The 13,389-nt window shown below is 44.3% G+C and overlaps 1 protein-coding gene and 1 long non-coding RNA gene across 3 annotated transcripts in view; one reads left to right on the top strand and one right to left on the bottom strand.

Annotated features, from left to right (window-relative positions):
• The window catches only part of LOC115123705 (sorting nexin-17-like), a 90,370-nt gene extending 86,499 nt beyond the window's left edge, over nucleotides 1-3,871 (top strand). Inside the window, exons 11-15 of one of the 2 annotated variants that reach the window (XM_065008565.1) lie at nucleotides 1,187-1,318; nucleotides 1,441-1,518; nucleotides 1,628-1,702; nucleotides 2,516-2,557; nucleotides 3,168-3,871. In XM_065008565.1, coding sequence (XP_064864637.1) covers nucleotides 1,187-1,318; nucleotides 1,441-1,518; nucleotides 1,628-1,702; nucleotides 2,516-2,557; nucleotides 3,168-3,287 — 447 coding nt within the window. In that variant the 3' untranslated portion in view covers nucleotides 3,288-3,871. Of the gene's footprint in view, nucleotides 1-1,183; nucleotides 1,319-1,440; nucleotides 1,519-1,627; nucleotides 1,703-2,515; nucleotides 2,558-3,167 lie in introns of both variants that reach the window. The other variant, XM_065008564.1, reaches the window with a different exon arrangement.
• Nucleotides 3,872-10,147: 6,276 nt separating this feature from the next.
• On the bottom strand, nucleotides 10,148-12,304 carry LOC135564274 (uncharacterized). The gene is made up of 2 exons (XR_010460834.1): nucleotides 11,521-12,304; nucleotides 10,148-11,376 (listed from the first exon to the last, which is right to left on the bottom strand). It is a non-coding gene; the product is annotated as an uncharacterized LOC135564274 (long non-coding RNA).
• Nucleotides 12,305-13,389: the final 1,085 nt, after the last annotated feature.

The following is a 13,389-nucleotide window of genomic DNA, read 5'->3' as shown; positions in this document are numbered from 1 at the left end:
CAACTGACCAACAGCAGACTAGATGACCCTTGGAGAGGCACTGTACAGACAGACTGCTATTGAGAGACCCTGTGTCTGCCTCAAGGGGGGCTGGGCGGAACGCCCTGCCAACGAGGGGCTGGGCGGAACGCCCTGCCAACGAGGGGCTGGGCGGAAGGCCCTGCCAACGAGGGGCTGGGCGGAAGGCCCTGCCAACGAGGGGCTGGGCGGAAGGCCCTGCCAACGAGGGGCTGGGCGGAAGGCCCTGCCAACAGGGGGCTGGGCGGAACGCCCTGCCAACGGGGGGCTGGGCGGAAGGCCCTGCCAACGGGGGGCTGGGCGGAAGGCCCTGCCAACGGGGGGCTGGGCGGAAGGCCCTGCCAACGGGGGGCTGGGCGGAAGGCCCTGCCAACGGGGGGCTGGGCGGAAGGCCCTGCCAACGGGGGGCTGGGCGGAAGGCCCTGCCAACGGGGGGCTGGGCTGAAGGCCCTGCCAACGGGGGGCTGGGCGGAACACCCTGAACACCCTGACAACGAGGGGCTGGGCGGAACACCCTGAACACCCTGACAACGAGGGGCTGGGCGGAACACCCTGACAACGAGGGGCTGGGCGGAACACCCTGACAACGAGGGGCTGGGCGGAACACCCTGAACACCCTGACAACGAGGGGCTGGGCGGAACACCCTGAACACCCTGCCAACGGGGGGATGGGCGGAACACCCTGACAACGAGGGGCTGGGCGGAACACCCTGACAACGAGGGGCTGGGCGGAACACCCTGAACACCCTGACAACGAGGGGCTGGGCAGAACACCCTGAACACCCTGACAACGAGGGGCTGGGCAGAACACCCTGAACACCCTGACAACGAGGGGCTGGGCAGAACACCCTGAACACCCTGCCAACGGGGGGCTGGGCGGAACACCCTGACAACGAGGGGCTGGGCGGAACACCCTGACAACGAGGGGCTGGGCGGAACACCCTGAACACCCTGACAACGAGGGGCTGGGCAGAACATGTCTACAGACTGTCTACAGACTGCCTGATATTGTGTTGATGATAAGCAATAGGGATGACTGGATCATTCATTTCTATGAGGAGTTGGAAAGATGATGATGATGACCGTGGGGGAGCAGGGAGTGGAAGATGCAGGAGACGATGATGATGCTTGAAAGCCAGCCATAGTAACCCCCTCCCCTTTACAGCAGGTCCCGGTAGCCAACGGAACAGCCTCCACCTCCCCCTGCTCCTCAGCCAAGTGTGAGGTGAAGTTGGAGCTGGCCTTCGAGTACCTGATGAGCAGAGACCGTCTCCAGTGGGTCACCATCACCAGCCCACAGGTCAGGGGTCTGTCTGGGGTCACAGAGAGTTTGTGACCTCTACTGATAATACATTTAATCTAGTGTCTCTAGAGTCACTGTTTGTGTCTCTTGTATCTAAAAGCCCTGGTTTGTGTGTTCAGGCAATCATGATGAGCATCTGTCTGCAGTCGATGGTTGATGAGCTGATGGTCAAGAAATCAGGAGGCAGCATCAAGAAGGTGTGTGTGTCTGTGTGTGTGTGTCTGTGTGTGTGTGTGTGTGTGTGTGTGTGTGTGTGTGTGTCTGTGTCTGTGTGTCATTTTCCTGTGTGTGTGTTATCTCTGACAGATGCTGAGGAAACGTCCCAATGGCTCCCTCCACCGGTCTGAAAGGCAGCAAGCTGTGAAATCACCCCCTCTACTGGTGAGACACGGAACTGCACGGGGCTTTGATTAGAAAATAGGCATTTTGTTAGATTGAAATCCGGAACCTGTTTTGTGCTAACATTCCACTCCTTGTACTCCGTGTCATACCAAACATTTGGCTTGACAAGAAGTGGAATTATAGCTAAACAGACTGGAACCCAGGCCAACAGTCGGCTGTTTGAATTGGAAGGATCGGGTGTTTAGTTTTAATGCACCTGAATTATAGCTAAACAAACTGGAACCCAGGCTAACAGTCGGCTGTTTGAATTGGAAGGATCGGGTGTTTAGTTTTAATGCACCTGAATTATAGCTAAACAAACTGGAACCCAGGCTAACAGTCGGCTGTTTGAATTGGAAGGATCGGGTGTTTGTTTAGCTATAATTCAGGTGCATTAAAACTAGACTGGAACCCAGGCTAACAGTTGGCTGTTTGAATTGGTAGGATTGGGTGTTTAGTTTTGTTCCCCATTGGAACGTTCACAACACATTTCATCTTGATATTCTGGTGTCACTCAGGCAGTTTAGAGTTTTGATTTGGGGGACTTATTTGTGGAGGAATGTGACTGTTTTTCTGGGTGATTTGTGCTTCCAATGACGACTTTTATATGTGTGTGTGTTTGTGTGTAAAAATACAAAAAAACAGTCATGGGAAGCACACATAAAACATCACAAATAACCCATATCTATAGCTAGATGTAGATCTATAGATGTAGATAGGAAAGGTTTGGGTGTTGTGTGTATATGTCTTCCCTGTTAAAATAAAAGAGGTTTTGAGATGTCTGACATTGTTTTTCCATCTTGTCCTCTGCAGGACTCCCCTGACCCAGACCGAGAACAGATAGTCAAACTCTCAGTGAGTAACACTTCTGCTTTCATCTCCAAAAGCCCTGGGTTGAATGTTGAGCCCAAAAATTACATATAGAATCGTCATTATCAGTGAATCAGAATCGTCATTAACATCAGTGAATCAGAATCGTCATTAACATCAGTGAATCAGAATCGTCATTATCAGTGAATCAGAATCGTTATTATCAGTGAATCAGAATCGTCATTAACAGTGAATCAGAATTGTCATTAAAAGTGAATCAGAATCGTCATTAATCATTAACAGTGAATCAGAATCGTCATTAATCATTAACAGTGATTCAGAATCGTCATTATCGGTGATTCAGAATCGTCATTAACAGTGAATCAGAATCTTCATTAACAGTGAATCAGAATCGTCATTAACAATGAATCAGAATCATCATTATCAGTGATTCAGTATCGTCATTAAGATCAGTGAATCAGAATCGTCATTAACAATGAATCGTCATTATCAGTGAATCAGAATCACCATAAACAGTGAATCAGAATCACCATAAACAGTGAATCAGAATCACCATAAACAGTGAATCAGAGGATGTCTATATAGTCTGCTTTAGGTGTCTGTTGCCCTTCTCTCTCTCCATATCTCCTCTCAGACCAAGCTGAGCTCTGTGTCACTCAGAGGGATCAGCGCCTCCAACTCGGCCAACGACGTCAGCGGCAACGATTTCCATGGCAACTACGCCTTTGAGGGGATCGGGGACGATGACCTGTAATATTCAACCTCCTCCTCCTCTCCTGACTACCGCGACCCGCAAAGATTCCAAGCCGAGCTGAGCCAGGCAGAAATGAGTTTGTCTGGTTTGTGATTTGTAGCCCTTCCCGTGGGTCTGCTTACCAACCATATCTTCCAGTTTCATCCTCTTCATAAAAGGCTGCATCCCAAACGACACCCTGTTTACTTACACAGTGTGGCACTTTTGAGCAGAGTCCCGTTGGCCATTTGGGACACAGACAAAACTGCCATCTATCTCAGTGGTTTCCCAACCTTTTTTGAACCGTGGCACACATTAATGTGTGATAAAAAATATATTCGGCACACCTAAAATATCCCTATAATTTTTTGCGGTTGTGATTAATGACCTCCATCTGACCTGAAACATACTGCAAATCATCTATTTTCTGTGACAAATGTGTTTTATAGATTAAATAGGGTTAATTTGAACTGTTTTCCATAGTTCCTTACTCATGATGATTAATTTGTGTGTACCCCTTTAAGAGAACCCACAACTCTGCACTATAATTTGTATTCTTTCTTTCTGCTAAAATAGGTCTTTAATTGTTAAAGGTTTGAGCTACAGACGAGTGGTTTTCTGCGTTGTAGAAGTGCAAACACAGACATAAGCTCCATAAGAAATGACTGACTTTTGGCTAAGCCTAATCAGACTTGCCTGTACTCATGGTTTTCACTGCCCATCCTCTTGTTCATCAATCAGCTCATTGTTTTTCCCCATGTTGTCAGGGTTTAAACGAGGACATTTGCAACATGTTATTATTAGCATAACAATGGATGTTTTGCACTTCCTCACCACGTTCTAGACTTATATAACAGTATTGATAGATTTACATTCTTCTGTAAAAAATTTGAACATTGTGTAATTCTAAAAAGGAGTTTTTCAATGTGTTTTCTTCTTAGTGTGTTTATTCTCTGTCTCTGTCTCTTTCTCTCTCTCTCTCTCTTTCTCTTCTCTCTCTCTGTCTCTCTCTCTCTCTCTCTGTCTCTCTCTCTCTCTCTCTCTCTCTCTCTCTCTCTCTCTCTCTCTCTCTCTGTCTCTCTCTCTCTCTCTCTCTCTCTCTCTCTCTCTCTGTCTCTCTCTCTCTCTCTGTCTCTCTCTGTCTCTCTCTCTCTCTCTCTCTCTCTCTCTCTCTCTCTCTCTCTCTCTCTCTCTCTCTCTCTCTCTCTCTCTCTGTCTCTCTCTGTCTCTCTCTGTCTCTGTCTCTCTGTGTGTCTCTCTCTCTCTCTCTCTCTCTCTCTCTCTCTCTCTCTCTCTCTCTGTCTCTCTCTGTCTCTCTCTGTCTCTCTCTCTCTCTCTCTCTCTCTCTCTCTCTCTCTCTCTCTCTCTCTCTCTCTCTCTCTCTCTCTGTCTCTCTCTCTCTCTCTCTCTCTCTCTCTCTCTCTCTCTCTCTCTCTCTCTCTCTCTCTCTCTCTCTCTCTCTCTCTCTCTCTCTCTCTCTCTCTCTCTCTCTCTCTCTCTCTCTCTCTCTCTCTCTCTCTCTCTCTCTCTCTCTCTCTCTCTCTCTCTCTCTCTCTCTCTCTCTCTCTCTCTCTCTCTGTCTCTCTGTCTCTCTGTCTCTCTCTCTCTCTCTCTCTTTTTGACAACCAAGACGAGACAGAAGTCAGACAGAAAGGCATTAGCACAGTGATTTATGAAAGCTGGCTAACCAAATGAGCCGTATCTGTTGTAGAAGTGTGGAAAATAAGTTGTGTTTTTCATTTTGGAGGTACTGTCTGTAGTGACAATACTTATACACACAATATAACTGTTCAAATTTGCCAAAAAAGTGTTTTTCAGGAACGTATTTTGAAGGGTATATTTGTGTTATTGATCTCCCCTGTTGTAGAGTGAAGGTTCTGGGAAGGTTAGACTACACAGGTTGTGACTACAATGCTTGGGCATATTTCTTGTAAGATTTATAATATAAGGCCTTAATTTTGCCTGTTGCCATTGGTCAACTTACCAACCATTCTTTCAGTCTTAGCTAATGGGAGCTCGCCAGATAGATTCTTGCCTCTCTCGTCGTTTGATTGGTCGGTCTTCTCTCTCTGTCTCTAATTTTGCACAGTATTATGCCGCGTTCTCGTACTAGTGGGAATTAGAAAACCTCTGAAATGGCTGACTTGTTTGTGTTATACACGCGCTGCGTTCAACCAGTTAGCAAGTCGGACATGTCAGAGTCGCCTTGTTCTGACCAGCACTTGAATGTGGCAATACAGATGGACGACAAACATCATGGGCTTAGTCTCAAGGGCACCCTATTCCTATATTCTCTCTCTCTCTCTCTCTCTCTGTGCACTACTTTCTCCAGCGGTGTAGGGAATAGGGTGCCTTTGGGACCAACGCGTAGAATATTTCCAAGGGGTGATTTGTGAAACTCCCATCTGTGATTTCTTCTGTTTTTTTCTTTCCCTTTTTAGTTAAGACATTTTTTTAAGGTGTCTTTTCATTTTGGAAAAGTATAGTTTACTAACGCATTTTATACAAAATAAACATTAAAAAAACATGGTTTGAAGTCACTTTGTATAGGAAAATAATTGAACATGTTAATACCTGTATCATCCATGTTTATTACAGAGCCATATAAGGTTAGAGACTTAGGACAAATGCTTGTTTTCTTTAAGATTTATAATATAAGACATTCAGGCCTACATGCCATTGTATAAATATTCCCCATTAACTTTGGTTTGCTAACATGGCTGTTATAGAATGTTGTAGTGTCATTAATGGGCTTGTAACATGGCTGTTATAGATTGTTGTAGTGTCATGTTAATGGGGTTATAGAATGTTGGAAGGAGACGTCGTTTGATGTAGTGTCATGTTAATGGGGTTCTAACATGGCTGCTATAGAATGTTGTAGTGTCATATTAATGGGGTTCTGACCAGCTGCTATAGAATGTTGTAGTGTCATATTAATGGGTTTCTAACATGGCTGTTCCCTATGTCATGATAATGGGGTTCTAACAATGGCTGTTATATAATGTTGTAGTGTCATGTTAATGGGGTTCTAAACATGGCTGCTATATAATGTTGTTTTTTCATGTTAATCCCTTTTTAACATGACTGCTATATAATGTTGTTGTGTCATGTTAATGGGGTTCTAAAGCATTTTGCTATATAATGTTGTTTTGTCATGTTAATGGGGTTCAACATTGTTATAGAAAAAAATCTTGTAGTGTCATGTTAATGGGGTTCTAACATGGCTGCTATAGAATGTTGTAGTGTCATGATAATGGGGTTCTAACATGGCTGTTATAGAATGTTGTAGTGTCATGTTAATGGGGTTCTAACATGGCTGTTGTAGTGTCATGATAATGGGGTTCTAACATGGCTGTTGTAGTGTCATGTTAATGGGATTATAGAATGTTGTAGTGTCATGTTAATGGGGTTCTAACATGGCTGCTATAGAATGTTGCAGTGTCATGTTAATGGGGTTCTAACATGGCTGTTATAGAATGTTGTAGTGTCATGTTAATGGGGTTCTAACATGGCTGTTATAGAATGTTGTAGTGTCATGTTAATGGGGTTCTAACATGGCTGTTATAGAATGTTGCAGTGTCATGTTAATGGGGTTCTAACATGGCTGCTATAGAATGTTGTAGTGTCATGTTAATGGGGTTCTAACATGGCTGCTATAGAATGTTGTAGTGTCATGTTAATGGGGTTCTAACATGGCTGCTATAGAATGTTGTAGTGTCATGTTAATGGGGTTCTAACATGGCTGCTATAGAATGTTGTAGTGTCATGTTAATGGGGTTCTAACATGGCTGCTATAGAATGTTGTAGTGTCATGTTAATGGGGTTCTAACATGGCTGCTATAGAATGTTGCAGTGTCATGTTAATGGGGTTATAGAATGTTGCAGTGTCATGTTAATGGGGTTATAGAATGTTGCAGTGTCATGTTAATGGGGTTATAGAATGTTGGGTCCATGTTAATGGGGTTCTAACATGGCTGCTATAGAATGTTGCAGTGTCATGTTAATGGGGTTATAGAATGTTGCAGTGTCATGTTAATGGGGTTATAGAATGTTGTAGTGTCATGTTAATGGGGTTCTAACATGGCTGCTATAGAATGTTGCAGTGTCATGTTAATGGGGTTCTAACATGGCTGTTATAGAATGTTGTAGTGTCATGTTAATGGGGTTCTAACATGGCTGCTATAGAATGTTGCAGTGTCATGTTAATGGGGTTCTAACATGGCTGCTATAGAATGTTGTAGTGTCATGTTAATGGGGTTCTAACATGGCTGTTATAGAATGTTGTAGTGTCATGTTAATGGGGTTCTAACATGGCTGTTATAGAATGTTGCAGTGTCATGTTAATGGGGTTATAGAATGTTGTAGTGTCATGTTAATGGGGTTCTAACATGGCTGCTATAGAATGTTGCAGTGTCATGTTAATGGGGTTCTAACATGGCTGCTATAGAATGTTGTAGTGTCATGATAATGGGGTTATAGAATGTTGGTGTCATGTTAATGGGGTTATAGAATGTTGCAGTGTCATGTTAATGGGGTTATAGAATGTTGGTGTCATGTTAATGGGGTTATAGAATGTTGGTGTCATGTTAATGGGGTTATAGAATGTTGGTGTCATGTTAATGGGGTTGTAACATGGCTGCTATAGAATGTTGTAGTGTCATGTTAATGGGGTTATGGCTGCTAGAATGTTGCAGTGTCATGTTAATGGGGTTATAGAATGTTGTAGTGTCATGTTAATGGGGTTCTAACATGGCTGCTATAGAATGTTGTAGTGTCATGTTAATGGGGTTCTAACATGGCTGCTATAGAATGTTGTAGTGTCATGTTAATGGGGTTCTAACATGGCTGCTATAGAATGTTGCAGTGTCATGTTAATGGGGTTCTAACATGGCTGCTATAGAATGTTGTAGTGTCATGTTAATGGGGTTATAGAATGTTGCAGTGTCATGTTAATGGGGTTATAGTGTTGGTGTGTTAATGGGGTTATAGAATGTTGGCTGTTATAGAATGTTGCAGTGTCATGTTAATGGGGTTATAGAATGTTGCAGTGTCATGTTAATGGGGTTATAGAATGTTGCAGTGTCATGTTAATGGGGTTATAGAATGTTGGTGTCATGTTAATGGGGTTATAGAATGTTGCAGTGTCATGTTAATGGGGTTATAGAATGTTGCAGTGTCATGTTAATGGGGTTATAGAATGTTGGTGTCATGTTAATGGGGTTATAGAATGTTGCAGTGTCATGTTAATGGGGTTATAGAATGTTGCAGCGTCATGTTAATGGGGTTCTAACAGGTTGTTGTGTCATCCTCAATGTCCCAACTTTCTAAACACATGGCTCTGATTTATTGTAATCAACCCTATTCCAAATATTAGATTTAAAATAAAAAAAGTACATTCATCATTGTTTACAGACGTTTTCGGGGAAATTAGTTAAATTAAGTGTTTTACAAATCCCACATCTTATTTTGAAGAACAAAGGTTTTATTTGTGTGTGTGTGTGTGTGTGGGGGGTTGTGGAACATAGTTGGGTTCATTTGGTAAATTTCAATGTTGTTTTTGGAAATAAACAATGTGGCAATCAGAGAAGAGGATTATGATGGTGTATAGTTAAAATGGAGATTAGTCTGTATTTAAAAAGTATTTCCACCATTTTGTTAACCATTCCACAGGAGTTCTCTCAAGTGATTCCCATTTATAAGCTTCAACATAACCACCAGGCTTTTCCCTCCTGTTATTCTGTTAGACTAGAATAAATAGCCAACTAGTGAAAGCTGAAGCTACAGGAAGACAGCCTGGTTCTCAACGACCATAGGGTTTGGACCAGGCTAAGAGAAGGATGCTGAATTAAATGGCATCTCAACCAGCTGTACCACAATGGCAAGTAAATGAATGCAAACCTATTGACTGTGCTCTTATAGGTCAGCTAGAATGGACGTTCTAAATGTAAAGAAGGATGTTAGATCCATTTCCTAAGTGGCACCCTAATCTAGTGCACTACTTTTGACCAGAGCCCTATGGGACCTTGTAGAAAGTAGTTCACTAGATAGGGGGATATGATGCCATTTGGGACACTTCACATTGTTCTCCTCTGTGGGTCCCAAATGGAGCCCTGTTATATAGTGCACTACTTTTAACCAGAGCCCTATTATAATACACCATTCAGAGGATCAATATGAAGCCTATCAGGACGAGTGTCTGTTTTCATTGATGTATTATACTGTTAAATGGATGTCATAAGGTGAACGCTCCAATTTGTAAGTCGCTCTGGATAAGAGCGTCTGCTAAATGACTTAAATGTAAATGTTAAAGAACATAAATAAAAATGTTTAGTCGCCAAATTCTAACAACAAAGTGTTTGTGTGTTATTAGCCTGGAATGTTGGGGCCAATTACCTCAACGCTGAATGCAATGAGCTTGTCGACAACAGGCCTTAGATTTGAATCCCGGTTCTGACTTGAGAGAACGTCGCCCTCCTGTGTCAGTAATGGGGAAATATCTCAGGTTTACTGCAGTCAGAAGAACCAATGAGCTTGTCGACAACAGGCCTTTGATTTGAATCCCGGTTCTGACTTGAGAGAACGTCGCCCTCCTGTGTCAGTAATGGGGAAATATCTCAGGTTTACTGCAGTCAGAAGAACCAATGAGCTTGTCGACAACGGGCCTTAGATTTGAATCCCGGGCCAGTTCTGACTTGAGAGAACAGTAATGGGGAAATGTCTCAGGTTTACTGCAGTCAGAAGAACCAATGAGCTTGTCGACAACGGGCCTTAGATTTGAATCCCGGGCCAGTTCTGACTTGAGAGAACAGTAATGGGGAAATGTCTCAGGTTTACTGCAGTCAGAAGAACCAATGAGCATAAAGAACAGGAGCATTCTAATCTCACACTGAGTGAACAAAGTCCATGTTTATTTCAAAAGACTTAAGGCAATTCTGAAACCACTGCATAAGAACAATAGTTACACTCAGGGACTAATGTAGGTAGTGATAATTCACTGTCCTTGTATGTTTGTCCCATATAAAACAAACTTAAAGGAAAGATTCACCCATTTTGAGTGTTCTTTTTTGCATCTGAGTGATGTTCTGACTCAACTTGTCATACCAGCCGTATTTCTCCTGTTTCAATAACTCCGATACGAACATCGTTCAGAGATGCACAAGAACAATGACATTAAAAAATGAGTGAATCTTTTTCCTTTTTAAATCGCTACACACAAAGACATGGCTGTAATTCTGTCAGGGTTGGGATTGACATTTCAATTATCCTGGTTTTAAAAATGAAGGAAAATTTGCTATTTCATTTTTACCGCCTGAATTGAAATGGACGGGGAAAAACAAACAGTTTCTATTGGACAAATTCAGGCAGGTCGAAAACGTTTTGCAACAGAATCAGCGGAATGAATACACCCGTGTTCTACACACACAGAACATTTCTCTACATTGGACATGGTGCTTCAAACTATGTTCCAACATTTCTTTTAAAACTACTTTATTTTTTTATTTTTTTTTACTGCATATAGTAATTCACTTGATAAGATCTGTAAAGTTCATGGTCCTTGTATATTTGTTCCATTTATTACAAACTTAATGCCACTGAAAACGTCACATTCTTCGAGATGGGGAAAAACAAAAATGCACTTCTAATGTGGAAATACAATCACAAAAAGCTATATACTTAGTTCACACTAATCAGATCATACTTCAACTTTACACGTCGTCTTGGGTTCCATCTCAAATGGCACCCGCTTCCATTTATAGTGCACTGTTTAAACAGGGCCCGTAGGGAGCTATTCCCTTTATAGTGCACTGTTTAAACAGGGCCCGTAGGGAGCCATTCCCTTTATAGTGCACTGTTTAAACAGGGCCCGTAGGGAGCCATTCCCTTTATAGTGCACTGTTTAAACAGGGCCCATAGGGAGCCATTCCCTTTATGTTTAAACAGGGCCCATAGGGAGCCATTCCCTTTATAGTGCACTGTTTAAACAGGGCCCATAGGGAATAGGGTGCCATTTGGGATGTATCCTTGCTTCAAGTAAAAACAGACATAAGGACGTAACAATGGGCTAACTTCACAGTTAATATGATCACAGCGTTTCCAAAGCAACACTAGCCTGGTCCCAGATCTGTTTGTCTTGTCATTATCTAGCCTGGTCCCAGATCTGTCAACTCCTATGGTCATTACCCAGATCTGTTAGAGCTGTCTTGTCAACTCCTATGGTCATTACCCAGCCTGGTCCGTCTTGTCATTATCTAGCCTGGTCCCAGATCTGTTAGAGCTGTCTTGTCAACTCCTATGGTCATTATCTAGCCTGGTCCCAGATCTGTTAGGGCTGTTTTGTCAACTCCTATGGTCATTACCTAGCCTGGTCCCAGATCTGTTAGGGCTGTCTTGTCATTATCTAGCCTGGTCCCAGATCTGTTAGAGCTGTCTTGTCAACTCCTATGGTCATTACCTAGCCTGGTCCCAGATCTGTTAGGGCTGTCTTGTCATTATCTAGCCTGGTCCCAGATCTGTTAGGGCTGTCTTGTCATTATCTAGCCTGGTCCCAGATCTGTTAGGGCTGTCTTGTCAACTCCTATGGTCATTATCTAGCCTGGTCCCAGATCTGTTAGGGCTGTCTTGTCATTATCTAGCCTGGTCCCAGATCTGTTAGGGCTGTCTTGTCATTATCTAGCCTGGTCCCAGATCTGTTAGAGCTGTCTTGTCAACTCCTATGGTCATTATCTAGCCTGGTCCCAGATCTGTTAGGGCTGTCTTGTCAACTCCTATGGTCATTATCTAGCCTGGTCCCAGATCTGTTAGGGCTGTCTTGTCAACTCCTATGGTCATTGACCGTTCTAGTTGGTTATGAAGAAAAGCACAAACAGATCTGGGATCAGGCTAAATCCACACACCGTTAGAGCGCCTTAACGGGGCCAGGTTCAGTAGCCAGATAGAAATACCATGAATAGAGCAGACATGACTCCTTATTCTACATGAACGTGCCCCAAGAAGTAACAGGTGGGGGAGAGGGGGTTGAGGGTTGTCATGGAGGGAGAGGGGGGTTGAGGGTTGAGGAGAGAGAGGGGGGTTGTCATGGAGAGAGAGGGGGTGTTGAGGGTTGTCATGGAGGGAGAGGGGGTTGAGGGTTGTCATGGAGAGAGAGGGGGTGTTGAGGGTTATTACAGGGAGAGAGGCTGGGTTGAGGGTTGAGGGGGTTGAGGTTATTATGGACAGAGACGGGGGGTTGAGGGTTATTATGGAGAGAGAGGGGGTTGAGGGTTGAGGGTTATTACGGGGAGAGAGAGGGGGTTTGAGGGTTATTACGGAGAGAGAGGGGGCTGAGGGTTATTACATTGGAGAGAGAGGGGGGTTGAGGAGGGTTATGGGGGAGAGGGGGTTGAGGGGAGGGTTAGAGAGGGGGGTTGAGGGTTATTACGGGAGAGAGGGGGTTGAGAGGGGGTTATGGAGAGAGAGAGGGGGGAGGGGGGGTTGAGGGTTGGAGAGAGAGGGGGTTGAGGGTTAGAGAGGGGGGGTTTGAGGGTTATTACGGAGAGAGAGGGGTTGAGGGGGTTATGGGGGGTTTGAGAGAGAGAGGGGGTTGAGGGTTATTACGGAGGAGAGGGGGTTGAGGGTTATTACGGGGAGAGAGGGGGTTGGGGGTTGAGGAGGGTTATGGAGGAGAGGGGGTTGAGGAGGGTTATGGGGAGAGAGGGGGTTGAGGAGGGTTATGGGGAGAGAGGGGGTTGAGGGGGTTATGAGGAGGGGGTTGAGGGTTATTACGGAGAGAGAGGGGGTTGAGGGTTATTACGGGAGGGGGGGTTGATTACGGAGAGAGAGGGGGTTGAGGGGTTTGAGGGGGTTATTGAGGGTTAGAGAGAGGGGGGTTGAGGGTTATTACGGAGAGAGAGGGGGTTTGAGGGTTATTACAGAGAGAGGGGGTTGAGGGTTATTACGGAGAGAGGGGGGTTGAGGGTTATTACGGAGAGAGGGGGTTGAGGGTTATTACGGAGAGAGGGGGTTGAGGGTTATTACGGAGAGAGGGGGTTGAGGGGTTATTACGGAGAGAGGGGGTTGAGGGTTATTACGGAGAGAGAGGGGGTTGAGGGTTATTACGGAGAGAGAGGGGGTTGAGGAGGGTTAT

The sequence above is a fragment of the Oncorhynchus nerka genome, linkage group LG24 (assembly GCF_034236695.1).
Source record: "Oncorhynchus nerka isolate Pitt River linkage group LG24, Oner_Uvic_2.0, whole genome shotgun sequence".
In the NCBI taxonomy this organism is placed as follows: Eukaryota; Metazoa; Chordata; class Actinopteri; order Salmoniformes; family Salmonidae; genus Oncorhynchus; species Oncorhynchus nerka.
The sequence above is the reverse complement of the archived record's forward strand: the minus strand, read 5'-3'. Positions and strand labels throughout refer to the sequence as shown.